The following is a 13,460-nucleotide window of genomic DNA, read 5'->3' on the forward strand; positions in this document are numbered from 1 at the left end:
CAAATTTTTGCCAGTCAATGTTTTTCGTAAGATCGTACGCGATGTCAACCGAGCGAGTAGAAGATGAACCATTGGTAATATAAATTTTGATTGGCAAGTGGTCACTACCGTAGGGATCTTGGATTACTTTCCACGAGCAATCCAACGATAGTGAGCTCGAACTGAGGGAGAGGTCTAATCTACTTTCTCTTGCTGGAGGTTTGGCCACTCGTGTTACTTCCCCAGTGTTTAGAATTGTCATATTGAAGTTATCGCAAAGGTCGTATATCAGGGTTGAGCGGTTGTCATCGTACAGTTCCCCCCAGCCTGTACCGTGGGAGTTAAAATCTCCTAAGATCAACCGAGGCTCAGATAAAGCTGAGCAGATATCTGAGAGACCTTGGCGAGAAATCGCAGTTCTTGTAGGAAGATATACTGAGGCAATACTGAGGCTTTTACCTCGAATATTTACCTGACATGCGACAACTTCAATGCCTGTCACGGAAGGCAGATCGATTCTATGAAAGGAATGGAGCTTATTAATCCCGAGAAGCACCCCTCCATACGAATCTGCTCGATCAAGGCGAATAATGTTAAAATCGTGGAAAGGGAGATCGGTGTCTGAAGAAAGCCATGTTTCACAAAGAGCAAATGCATCACAAAGTGAGTTGTGAATTAAAAATTTGAATGTGTCAAGTTTCGGTATAAGACTTCTACAGTTCCACTGAAGAACAGAGATCATATCCCCGACCTCATTCGGTAAATTATCCATCAAAGGATATGATCGATGCAAGGAAGGACCACCTAGAAGCTAGTTGCTTCAAAAGAGTTTTCACGAATGGAAGCACTAAATTAATAATGTTCCGAGTTGAGTCAGAGACGTTGAATATATTGAAGATGCTCTCCACAATTCCAGAAAACGTGAACATGGCATCATGTTCTTGCTGATTATTCAGCTGTTTTTCTGGCTGAAAAACTGGGATATCTGGGGTTTTAGATGATCCCGGAAGTGGCGGAAAGTCCTTGTTAAAATTACAAGATTTAAATCCCGGTGGTGGGGGTTTCGGTACATTTCCGCTACCTCTTAAATTTGTCAAGGTAGGTTGGGAGTCCATACGAGAGGTCTTACGCGGATTTTGAGTGACGTTTTTTTTCAATCGCTTTCTCGTGTTGCCTTTAAAGACAAAGGGACTACCTTCACCAACCTCTGAGTCAGAGCCCTGATCATCATCTGGCAAAATGGAGTATGTGTTTTTGGTTTTTGGGGTGGTTTGGGAAGATGAAGCGGTGTTTTTTAAGAGTTCTGCAAGTGACCTCTTGAAGCGAGCTTGCAAAGACCGCTTAAGTTTTTCTCCCTGCTGTTTGTACTTCGGGCAATCAACCAAAGCATGCAGAGTATCCTTGCAGTAAACACATTTTGGGGTAGCCCGGCAAGGACCATCTGCATGCAGCTCGCCGCATTGATCGCAGCTCGGTTTGTTGGAGCAGAAGTCAGCGGTGTGACCAAGTTGCTTGCATTTTGAGCAGTTCATTACCCGTGGTACAAACAAGCGTACAGGCAGTCGAACCTTCCCAATTACGACGTAGTCAGGTAGCGCCGATCCTGAAAAGGTCACACGGAACGAGTCTGACAGAGAGTACGTTTTTTTTCGTGCCAATGAGAGACACTGATTGCATTTGGATGCAATCCAGAATCTTCACTTTCGGAAGGGTACGGTTTTTAAAAATACCGAAGGATTCGGCATGAAGGAAATCTTCGCAAGTTAGACTCGCTTCAGTGACCACTCCTTCGATTTCTACGTCGCAACTGGGGATGTAGACTCGATATTCCATCGTAAAAAGCTCATAGGCAACAATCCGGTTTGCCTGTTTCAGGTCATCAACGGTAACGCGCAGTTTGTTTGGCGTCACCTTAAATATATCGGTTACGGCCGAAAAATGTTTTGTCAGATCCTTCGAAATCCGAAAAATATTCAAAGGTTTTTGTTTGGGCCGGAAAAAAACAACCCACGGACCTTTTGAGCCGCTTGGGTAAGCTTTATGGCGGGGGGTCGCAGAAATTTTTAAGGGAACGGTTGGAGTAGGGGGAACAGGTGGACGAGGGGGCGATGGTGGAGAAGGGGAGGCAGGGGGTGCAGGAGGCTGTTGTTTAGACATCACCTCTGGGTAAGCTCCAGTGCTCGTTTTGGGGTCCGAAGTAGAGTCCCCTGAGGTATCCATTTTCTCTTCAGTGAGAAGCAGATTTTCGAATGATGGAGATTCAACAGACTCATCATCGGAGATATCTGCTAGCGCAATACCCCCGCCATCATTTGTTTCATCCATTGCGGGGTCTTAAGTAAAAAAAAATATGCGTAAGGAAAACAAAAAAATAAAATAAAAAATAAAATAATAATAAAAAAAATATATAAGAAAAAAAAACTTATGCAGAAATATAACGGTAAAAATAATACTTAATCCATCAAAGCAAAAAAAATGTGCCAGGAAAGTTAATCAACACTATAGGGAGATTAATCAGACTGCAAAAAAACAGTAAGTGAAAAAAAGAAAAAAAAAATGAAAACTTTTTTAGGAAAAACAAAAAGGTGTCAGAAAAGTTAATCAACGCTGTATGGAGATTAATCAGGTTGCGGAGAACGGAAGATAACCGTTTGTTACTTAACTCTCCACACAAGCGCACGGAGTATGGCTGATGACGATGATCTACTGATGTGAGGATGATGGTGATGAGTGTTTTCAACAAAGCACCGGCTGGCTCGCCGGCTGGTGAACTCGATGACCTTGATGTTGCAGTGGCGTGATGCGATGAAATTTGTTGGCTAAAGATGAACAGCTCATCTGCCGGACTCGGCCGGAAATGACTGCTTCCTTTCTCAAACGGTTGTGCGGCAAATGCAATTCCGCGATGCTCACTAAAGGGCGTCCACGATGAAATTGCCACACTATGAAATAGCTCTAACTTTTTAACCGTTGGGTAGAATTTAATGAAAATTTTGGTGGATTTAGTTCATAGTGCATTATTTACATCCTGCAAGTTTTAAAGTCCTGTGATCAAAACTCGGAGTGGAAATGGAGTCGAAAGAACAGCTCGTGCGTGATAAAATCTTGCGCATTCATCACGAGAACAAGGATCTCTCGCATCGTTCCATCGCTAAAACGTTGGGAATCGCGAATTCCACGGTGTCGCGAGTGATTAAGCGGTTCGAGGAACGGTTGACCACCGATCGGAAGCCCAGAAGTGAAGGAAAAAGTATTCCGTACAACACCAAAAATCACAACCGCGTAGTTGGGGCCTTCAACCGAAATCCGAACGCCTCCGTTAGGGATGTGGCTAAGAAGCTGCACCTAAGCCGAAGTTTTGTCCAGAAGGCCAAAACTAAGGCTGGGCTTCGAACGTTCAAGGTACGAAAGGCTCCTAATCGCGACGAGAAGCACAACAAGTCCGCCAAAACCCGTGCCAGGAAGTTGTACCTCAACATGCTGACGAAAGTAGAATGCTGCATCATGGACGACGAAACATATGTGAAGGCCGACTTCAAACAGATCCCCGGCAACCTTTTTTTCACGGCCAAGGATAAATTCAGCGTTCCGGAGCATGTCCGCACTCAGAAGATGTCCAAATTTGCGAAGAAGTTCCTGGTTTGGCAAGCCATCTGCACGTGCGGGAAGCGGAGTGCACCTTTCGTGACCCAGGACACGATGAACGGACAGGTGTACATAAAAGAGTGCCTCCAGAAGCGGCTGCTTCCTCTCCTGAAGGCCCACAACGTCCCAACAATCTTCTGGCCGGATTTGGCCTCATGCCACTACTCCAAGGACGTGCTGAAGTGGTATGCGGACAATAAGGTCAATTTCGTGCCGAAAATGTTCAACCCTCCCAACACTCCGGAGCTCCGCCCCATCGAGAAGTACTGGGCGATTATGAAGCAGCACCTTCTTAAACGACCTAAGGTAGTGAAGACAGTCGAGGAACTGAAGAAAGTATGGGTTTACATGCAAAAAACGGTTGATTCACAGGTTGTGCAGAATCTTATGGCCGGGGTTGAGCCCAAGGTGCGGGCATTTGCGTATGGACTGTAAATAAAATACGAGTAAAATGGTAAAATGAAGTTTAATAGTTATTTCTCAATCCCTGAAAATTTGATGGCAATCGGATGAAAACTCGAATTTTGCGAATCAATTTTGTGTGTGGCAATTTCATCGTGGACACCCTTTACACTTGTGTATACTATAACACCACTCAGTGTGAAAGCGGTTTGAAAAAAAAACCTCAATAGGGAAAAAAACTAGTACTGATAACGGAGTGCAAGCAACACTAGACCGAAACAGTCAAACGTTCGATGCGGAATGAAATATCAGACTTAAAGCACCGACAAACCAACATGAATGACCATATCAAAAATAATAAAATTTCTGACCAAAGCACACTAATGACATCTGGCTCCTGGTTCGCGGGAAATATTTAGCTAAGCTATGAACCCGCATGCAAAAGTTATGAATTGGTTCGTGTCTGATCTATTCTGAACAAATTATTTTTATCTAGATCAAAAAATACTATGGTTTTGACAGTTCGGATCACTGCACATTTAAATCGACCGTTTACAGTTTTCGGACATAAGTCAGAATTAAGTGTCATGTCGGTTTGTCGGTGGTATTAATTAAAATGATAATCATTTTGATTTTTTTTGATTTTTATTTGAACGGGATATTCACATTACAGCGTATATCACGTGATATACGCTGTCTTGCAATGAGCACTCATACATCTAGTTTTCACTGGAAATCTTATGCATGATAGCTCAAGACAGCCTGTATTACGTGATATAGGTTGTAATGTGAACAGGGTATTGTTACACAGTACATATTTTTCATCGACAAATCACTTTGTCTCTAAACGCAAATCACTTGAAAATCAATGATAAATCACTTCGATTCGTAGTGCCGCATGACCGACTAAGTCAAGTGCAAGGCATTTGGATTAGATGTGACAACTTTTTGCCGTGAAGAGCTCTATGATGGCATGAACTTTTTTCACGGATGCCAGTAAGATCATTTATTTTTCATGGTTGCCAAAACAACTTTGTGCCTCCGCTTATCTATGGAATCTATAGTATCTATAGTTTTTAGGCATATATGCATATATGTTCCTTCTCATGTTGCTGTTTTCGTGAAACCCAACCAGTTTTGTATTTTATTTTCTTCGAATTGGAGGTTTCCAACGAGGTTTTCAACGAGGTTTTCAATCGAGATCAATAATGTTTTTCTTTCTCGTCAGAACGGTACACAGCAAAAAATGTAATATCGATCAATGTAATTCAAGCTGATGTATGAAATAATGAAAGCAGATACAATATTACCAACAATCAATACGAAACTAACGATTTTAAATTGGCTCACCACTTTAGTAGCCTATTGGTCCCAAGCAAACGATTAACGTACCCTATTATAGTTGAAACTTTATTACTACACTATGTTTGTTTTGATTCGCTATGGAAGTTTGACAGATAACATCAGGGGTGTGTGGATTCATGCAGAACATGCAGGGGTGAGTGAAATAGCTTGGGACTGCTTGGGACCTTTGTTCTGGTACTGAGTGAGCCAAAAATAATAATGATTTTCTTCGGGACCCAGTGGTCTTAGAGTTACCTCTATGATAATATGTTGAGCGTGGTTCTATCATAGAGGTAACTCTAAGACTAGCAGGTCCCGAAGTAACGTGCTCAACTTTTTGGCTCAGCTCTGGTACTATCTTCGGTCCCAAGCTAACATAGGAAAATTCAATAACCCCTCATTCTATCTGTCAAACTTTCATAGCTAATCAAAACAAACATTGTGTAGTACTTGAATGTTGACTGGAATGGGATACGTTAATCGATTTGCTTGGGACCAATAGGCTAGTCAAGTAGTGAGCCAATTTGAAATCGTTAGTTTCGTATTGATTGTTGGTTCTATCACAAATCGATAGAACCATAGAACTGATGAATAATGAGGTAAATTCTACACAGTATTTTAAAGGAGCCAACTCTAAGCAGGTAATAATAGCAATTAATAATCAAACAACCATAAAAGGTAAGAATGAATTTATTTATTTTAAATACAGTAATGACCCGATTTTGTCAGCCCCTCCGCGTTCAGACTTTTTTCTTTCAATAATTTCACATAATCATAAATCTAAATTTTTCTCATTCGTCATTCGTTAAGAGGGATATTTAAAGTATACTTTGGTGCAATAGGTTCAAGAAGATTACTGAAAAAAGGCATGGGTTTTGTAGAACATTGGAAAACATTTTCAAAAAAGGGGGCTGACAAAATCGGGACATTACTGTATTCCATTCACATTTACATGATTTATCACATATTTCCGGAGAGCTTCGAGGTTGGAGCGTGGTTGTTTTTGTAGATGGGCACGTCGTTTGTCGGTTTCTCGCGAGTTGAGGCTCAGCCTGGAAAAGCTAATAACACAAACAGGTAGAAGAATAGTTCCTCTATGATTTGTTATAGTTTGTTTGCAGGATTGTTCTTTTGTTCGCGGGAGACCGACGATTGACGTGTTTGTTTGCAGGGGCGATTGCGCCCAGATCTCGGGGTTCTCCGGATTTATGGTCGTAATCTAATACACACAGTTGATCACAATACGAGCCTAAAAGCTGCAGTGACCTAGTGAGCACCATAGCTCGAGTCGTCTGAAAGTATTGTGTATCGCATGGAGAGCCCAACCGAGATTCTAGCCTATTAAGACTGCAGTTGGTCAACTCTCGAAAAAAAAAAAATAGTACTTGTAAGTTACAAGAAGAGTGTGTGTTTGACACATAAAACCTGTCAATTTTGCTTCCAGAGGGTCACAATCTGCGATTTTATTATTCGTGAGCGCTCACTCTGAGTGAACGCTCACGAGTCATAAATTCGCTAATTGTGACTCGCTTAATGCAAAATTGACAGATTTTATGTGTCAAATACATTCTTTTCAACCTAGTCTTTTAGTTTACAAGAACAAAATATCATTATAGCGTCCAATGATTCCATAATTTCAAAAATCATGTTTTATAGCGAAGTGAGTGGAAGCAAGCTTGGCCCCACTAATGGCGCAGGATTTCTTGCCATATTCGCCAAACTCGCCACCCAAACAACAAAGAGAACCCTGTTAACAGTGGCTGGTTAAATCAACCATAAGCCTTGAAAAAAAAAGTGCCAGAAAACAAGTTGCGACAGGCCTTATGTTAAGAAAAAAAAATTGTACGGATTAAAACAGTATATTCAATTTGCAGTCGATGTAGGTCTTCGTTCAGCATACTTGCGTATCTCGTACCTTTGGAGCTTCCCCGATTTGGTCAGTGGCATGTCTTCTACAAAGAATACTCCACCGCGAAGGTGTTTGAAATCCGCAAGTTTCTTGGCCACATGATCGATCACACGACCCTCACTAAGCTTGCGTTCCCTTCGAAGTTGAACCACTGCCGTCGGTAGATCTACGTGCAATACCGAGTCAAATAATCCCACCACGCATGCAAGTGACACCTCCGGTAGTTCCTCGATCGTGGCCTCAATCTCTGATGGGGATATTTGATAGCCTTTATATTTGATGATTTCCTTTTTCCTGTCGACCAAAAACAGATAGCCATCCTCGTCGAAATATCCCACGTCTCCACTGCAAACCCATCCGTCGTCGGTCAGGATCTCGTCGGTTGCGGCTTGATTGTACAGATATCCCATCGGTTTGATGGGATACCGGTGCCAGAGGACACCCCTCTCGTTGACGCCCACTTGTTTCCCATCATCATCCAGTGCCTTGGCTTCAATGTTCGGAGCCAGATGTCCTACCGATCCTTCTCGTATCGGTCCGAAGGCATCCGTGGCTATGAAGCCGATCTCCGACGTCCCATAGCCCACGCCGGTCCTACCCGAGGGCAGCCATTTCTCGATGGACTTGCGAAGTCCAGGCGTAAAAATGCCTCCACCCGAGTAGAAGACCTCGATACTGGAAAGGTCGGCTTTTCCCAACAGAGGACTCTGAAGTAGCATTGCAACTTGGGCCGGTGGACAGAACACGTGCGTGAGGGCATATTTTTTGACGATTTCGAAGAACGCCTCCGGGCTGAATGGGCGAGCCGAGATGTAGCGGGTGGCATTGTTAAACGGACCTTGAATTAATGGGATGAATCCGGATACCCAGTACAGAGAGCTGAACGAGAAGGCGGTGTTAAATAGGTGGATGTTGCTGTTGAGAGCAGAAGGCGGCAGGTTATACAGGTTGATATGGAATCTAGAACGATCGATGAAACCTACCATATCATAGCATATTGATGAATGATGTTTGCATGTGACAGGCAGATTCCTTTGGGCATTCCAGTAGTTCCGGACGAGCAAACAACAGCTGCGATAAGCTTCTCCGAGTCACCCAGATATAGCGGGCTGTAAAGCAAATTGAGATTGTGCACAGTCTTATCGATCATAAACACGTGAACCTTGACGGTAGACATGCTTTGCCTAATTCGCAGATTCTACTCACAAGTAACACTGCTCGTTACCGGTCTCCTTAACAACATCCCAACCGGACAAATCGCCTTTGTCGAAAGCTCGATCCATCACGACAAACTTCGGGCTTATCCCAACAGCCTGACAACTTGCCTTCACCGTTTCCACGTTATCTTCGTCGGCCACTACCAGCACCGGTTTGCTAATGCGAAACATGTGCGCCATATCTGCGGTCGTATAATCCGGATCAACGCAGTTCACGGGAGCCCCAATCAGGAAGCAGCCATACACCAAAGGCGCCACGTTTTCGCGATTCCTCACGGCAAAGCCAATCATGTCACCTTGCTTGCAGCCCAGCTTGGTCAGGTTCTGTGCGGCTCGTATCGAGCGGAGACGTACCTCTTGGCAGGTCAACTCCACTCCGGACTCCACACAGACCTGGGCCACCATAGTTGGGTTTCGTTCCAGTACGTTCAAGATCAATTGGCCCAGATTAGCTTGCGGGTTGAAAGGACCCGGCTGCCTGGGGCCGGACCAAATCTTTCCTGACGGATCGTAGGACGTGAACATGATTGCTCTGTGATGTGGTTGATGCGCGTTCTGGTCACAGAAACTATACCGACTGATGTTAGTCGATTGGCGCATGTCATGCGTAGATGATTTAGCTTATCTTGTCTCGTTTTACACGGAGATATATGTTCTAATAGGCAATTTCGGAAATAGATAAGAAGAGCGTATTTTTCATGAATGGCTTTCCTGCCCCTATCGCAAACAAACCTGAACCACCAATCCAATGACGTACATTGATAAGTACTTCGATAATGAACCCCTATGAACTGTCCCGTATGTACTATTTACAGAAATCACTTCCTCATAATTCAATCATTTGATCGATAAAATATTACTTCACCGTATGCCATTCTTCGGACCGTGGGAACCAACATCTGCCTGCCTACCACTTTATTACACGCAAGGTCACGATGGAGTCAAGTTTAAAAGAACCAACCACCCCCTATGACAACCTGTGGAAGATGCTCGTACGTCTCACAAATTATCGACCCTGTTCCAATTACCCCGTAATGACCATACTTCTTTTATAAACTGCCATCGATTCTATTTAGAATCATGCCACACCGAAATAGGGTTCCGCATTCTTCGAAAGTTAGTCGACCTAACAGGCAGCAGCAACAGCATGTTTCCACGTGACGTGTACACCTTTTTCGACGAAGATGAACAAGTTTGGCGGGGCCGGAACATTCCGCCGCTCTACAATCCGAACCAGGGCGTCGGAGAACTGATCTGGCGAGTGTTGAACCGGGCCCCGTGGAAGATCGCCCAGATCAGTGCGGAGAGTGGCGTACGGGTGACGTACCGCGAGCTGAGGCTGAGGGCGATCCGCGTGGCGCAGAACTTGGCCGCCATTGTGGGCATCGGACGAGGTGATTTGGTGGCGATCGTGGCGCGAAACAATGATAAAGTGGCGGCCGTGGTGTTTGGATGCTTAATGCTGGGTGCACCGATTAATGCTTTGGACCCAGGGTTCTATCGGGAGGACTTCGCGCACATGTTCGAAACGATCAAGCCGAAACTGGTGATCTGTGAGGGCGATTTGGTGGATCAAATTACAGGGGCGTTCGAAATGGCTGGCATCGCACCAGAGTTGATGGTTTTTGGGGCGCGGATTAACGGGTATGGGAGGGTCGACGATCTGCTGGTTGAAACCGGGACGGAGAAGTTCTATCAACCGGCAAGGATCGAGGATCCGGCGAATGAGCTGGCGATTGTGCTTTGTTCGTCGGGAACTACTGGCAAATCGAAGGGCGTTTGTCTCTCGCATGGACTGTGCGTGGCTAATTTGACCTGCATTTGGACGTGCTACGAGTCGGATCGGGTGCTGTGTCTGAGTTCCTTGTATTGGATATCCGGTATCGGTACGCTATTGATGGCATCGGTAGCGGGTGCGACGCGGGTGATTACTACGGAACGATTCAGTGCGGGTATGACGATCGATCTGATCGAGCAGTTCCGGGTGAGTTTGATCTTATTGCCCCCGTCGCATGCGTTGGCGATTTTGAACGAACCGACCGTCGGAATGGCGGATTTTTCGAGCCTGCGACATGTGCTTTGCGCTGGAGGAGCGGTGTCGGCGGATTTGAAGCGCTCGTTCGAGATGTATCTGCCCAAGGGTCGGCTGCACGTGATCTATGGGCTGACGGAGTTGGGAGGGTCAGGAAGTATGAGTGAAGCGGCGTACAAGGACGGTTCGGTTGGGGTTTTATCCAACGGAATCGAGGCTAAGGTTGTGGACGACGAAGGGAATGCTGTTCCTTTCAATCAGGGTGGAGAGCTTCTCATTAAGGCGCCATTCGTTTTCATGGTTTGTGATGTGGATTTTGTTTGGAGAGTTTCATTTAATCTAAGCACAATACAATTGCAGAAATACTACGGAAATCCAGAGGCAACGGAAGAGATGAAGGCGGACGACGATTGGCTGCACACCGGGGACATTGCCCGGGTGGATGAGGATGGATTGGTGTATATTGTGGACCGGAAGAAGGATATTATCAAGTATGCCGGCTATCAGATTTCGCCAACGGAGATCGAAACTGTAATCCTGAAGGTGCCGGGAGTGGTCGCCGTGTGCGTCACAGGAATTCCAGTTCCCGGGAATGATTTGCCGGCGGCATTGGTGGTCAAAGCGTTGGATTCCGAACTAACCGAGGAGAAGATTATCGATACGGTGGCGGAGAGGATGGTGGACTTTAAGCACTTGCGGGGCGGGGTTTACTTTGTGGATGCCTTTCCGATGACGCCATCGGGTAAGATGTTGAGACGGAAGTGCCGCGACATTGCCGTTGAGCTGTATAATGAGATGCAAAATTGAGGCTGATATTTTTATTTCAACAGCCAACGGTCGTAAAACAACTGTCAAACTTTTAACAAGCTCTACACACTTAGAAATGATTGCCAACTTTGGTAATTTTTAATTGATGAGTTTTAAAGCTTCAAAACAAGGAAAACTTGACCGCAATGGCACGACTCGATTATTTAAACAAGACTGACAGTGTTTTGAAATTGAAATTTAGTGAAACAGCGTTAATCTGTTAAAAGTTCGGTAATAATTTCTAAGCGTGTAGGTGAAGTTTTTTTTTTGCGTTTCTGTTCAAATTTGTCTTTAACTTCTTAAATATTGCGACACATTCTGCGCGAGTTACGTCACCTAGATGACTGTATAAATAGCAGTCAACTCATGTCACACTACTCACAAAATAAGCACCATGTTAACATCAAATTTTGCATTATGTTACATTCCCCCTATTCTGCGAGTCGTGTGACCCTCTACCTCTTGAGCTTTACATGACTCGTAGATTACAAAGGTAAAAATGAAAACGATAGAACAATCGTAATGCTTAATTACATCTTTACCATTAGATCATTTTATTAGTCAATTTGCAGCATATCTCGCGGAAGGCGACATCGGTACCTTTTGTGGCGCAAAATAATAAAAAATAGTGGATAAATTACAGCTAACAGTATTCGGATCTAGCCTATTATAGACACAAAAGTTATTATATTATACAAAATAGAAAATTTGTACCCCCAGGAAGCGTGTTGCTCGTTATTTCCTTCCACCGGACATTAATCTTCGAACCGAATCTTCTTGTTGGGCGGGGTGTCCGCCTTGTCCATCGGTTTATCACGATTCTTGTGGTCGTACAGTCCGGCCCGAACGAACCGCTTGGCGGCTCCTTGATCTAGCAGCGGCCGGTTGAACCGGCGGTCGTAGATTTCCTTCTCCCGGACCATGGCCGCCTTGATGCGAGTCAGTTCGTCTTTGATTCCGTGCTGCAATTAACAAGCAAAGTATGTTATCAATCGAAATCGCAAGTTCCGCTTCTGAAATTCACCTTGTTCGGATCCAATCCGATGATTTTGTAGTACATCCAGTACAGCGAGTTGATACTGTAGGACAGATGCAGATCGTACTTGACCTTCTCCTCCAGCGTGAAGCTTTCGTAGTTTTTGTAGTCCTCCCGGGCAACGGCCAGATTCTGTCGGATCCGCTCGATGCACTCGGATAGGGTTTCATTTTTCTTGATGAAGGCGGTGTCGTTCTTCAACTCGCCGTAGTCGAATTCTTCCGCTTCGAGGGTGTCCATTTTTGTGTGATTTGGCGAAGACTGTGTTTATCCAAGGGAATACATATTAAGGAAGCCGATATTTTTTAAAAATACTGTAGCACAGAATAAGCACATTACCTGTCGATTTTCCGCACAATCACAACAAAACTTTGACAGTTTTTGTTTTGTTGGTTTTGTTCTGTCGGGGAGGTCGGTGATCAATGACTTTTATTTAAGGTCTGGGCCAACAGGCAGCTTGCTGGTGTTAGAAGCAAACAATGTGTAAACATTACTGAACATCTGCGAACAGATCGAAATTGACGAGTGCACGGATGGATTTGAGTTCACTCACTCGACAAAAAGTGACACAACAGCGGGGCCCTGTTTACTAAAAATGAACACATAGGTGTTCATTTTTAGTAAACAGGGCCCCGCTGTTGTGTCACTTTTTGTCGAGTGAGTGAACTCAAATCCATCCGTGCACTCGTCAATACGTCACTGCCAACATACTGAGAACAGATAGAAATACGTCACTGCCGACAGCTGTTTCGTGTAAAAAGACATCCATTGCAATAAAATACGAACACCACTAAACATTTGCACGTTTCACTAACACCAATAAGCCCTCTGGCCCAGACCTTATATAGATGTCATTGGTCGGGGATGAATGAAACACATGTCATGTTCTAGTACGGCAGTATCGTGCGCACGCAATGAACTTATTACAAGGGACTTATTGGTGTTAGTGGAAAGTGCAAAATGTTTAGTGGCGCTCGTATTTCACTACATTGTTTATCTTTTTACACAAAACAGCTGTTGGCGGTGACGCAATACTATCTGTTTGCAGTATGCAATGTTGGCTAGAGTGACGTCGTCACTTGGGTGCTC

At 44.4% G+C, this 13,460-nt stretch overlaps 4 protein-coding genes across 4 annotated transcripts in view; 2 read left to right on the forward strand and 2 right to left on the reverse strand.

Annotated features, from left to right (window-relative positions):
* Spindly (spindly) overlaps positions 1–13,460 on the forward strand; it is a 243,722-nt gene that overhangs the window by 10,547 nt on the left and 219,715 nt on the right. The window lies entirely within an intron of this gene.
* On the reverse strand, positions 7,234–9,059 carry LOC135712281 (probable 4-coumarate--CoA ligase 1). The gene is made up of 3 exons (XM_065235245.1): positions 8,486–9,059; positions 8,263–8,388; positions 7,234–8,194 (listed from the first exon to the last, which is right to left on the reverse strand). The coding sequence occupies exons 1-3, from the start codon at positions 9,019–9,021 to the stop codon at positions 7,234–7,236; spliced, it is 1,623 nt and encodes a 540-aa protein (XP_065091317.1). The 5' UTR covers positions 9,022–9,059.
* Positions 9,644–11,335, forward strand: LOC135712236 (uncharacterized). The gene is made up of 2 exons (XM_065235195.1): positions 9,644–10,828; positions 10,889–11,335. Exons 1-2 carry the CDS (start codon positions 9,644–9,646, stop codon positions 11,333–11,335), a joined length of 1,632 nt encoding a protein of 543 aa, XP_065091267.1.
* On the reverse strand, positions 11,957–12,661 carry LOC135712237 (nuclear nucleic acid-binding protein C1D-like). The gene is made up of 2 exons (XM_065235196.1): positions 12,360–12,661; positions 11,957–12,297 (listed from the first exon to the last, which is right to left on the reverse strand). Exons 1-2 carry the CDS (start codon positions 12,609–12,611, stop codon positions 12,091–12,093), a joined length of 459 nt encoding a protein of 152 aa, XP_065091268.1. The 5' UTR covers positions 12,612–12,661; the 3' UTR covers positions 11,957–12,090.

Source organism: Ochlerotatus camptorhynchus, unplaced genomic scaffold, assembly GCF_037179485.1.
Source record: "Ochlerotatus camptorhynchus isolate MF236.1 unplaced genomic scaffold, CSIRO-AGI_Acam_v1.1 ptg000467l, whole genome shotgun sequence".
In the NCBI taxonomy this organism is placed as follows: Eukaryota; Metazoa; Arthropoda; class Insecta; order Diptera; family Culicidae; genus Ochlerotatus; species Ochlerotatus camptorhynchus.

Excerpts from the sequence above, each read along its gene's own strand:
- LOC135712281 (XM_065235245.1), bottom strand. The coding sequence starts at position 9,021 with ATGTTCACGTCCTACGATCCGTCAGGAAAGATTTGGTCCGGCCCCAGG. Across the intron at positions 8,389-8,485 it reads GGTAACGAGCAGTGTTACTT|CCCGCTATATCTGGGTGACT; the intron begins GTGAGTAGAATC and ends TTTGCTTTACAG. Across the intron at positions 8,195-8,262 it reads CATCAATATGCTATGATATG|CAACATCCACCTATTTAACA; the intron begins GTAGGTTTCATC and ends TGCTCTCAACAG.
- LOC135712236 (XM_065235195.1), top strand. The coding sequence starts at position 9,644 with ATGTTTCCACGTGACGTGTACACCTTTTTCGACGAAGATGAACAAGTT. Across the intron at positions 10,829-10,888 it reads AGGCGCCATTCGTTTTCATG|AAATACTACGGAAATCCAGA; the intron begins GTTTGTGATGTG and ends ATACAATTGCAG.
- LOC135712237 (XM_065235196.1), bottom strand. The coding sequence starts at position 12,611 with ATGGACACCCTCGAAGCGGAAGAATTCGACTACGGCGAGTTGAAGAAC. Across the intron at positions 12,298-12,359 it reads TCGGATTGGATCCGAACAAG|CACGGAATCAAAGACGAACT; the intron begins GTGAATTTCAGA and ends TGTTAATTGCAG.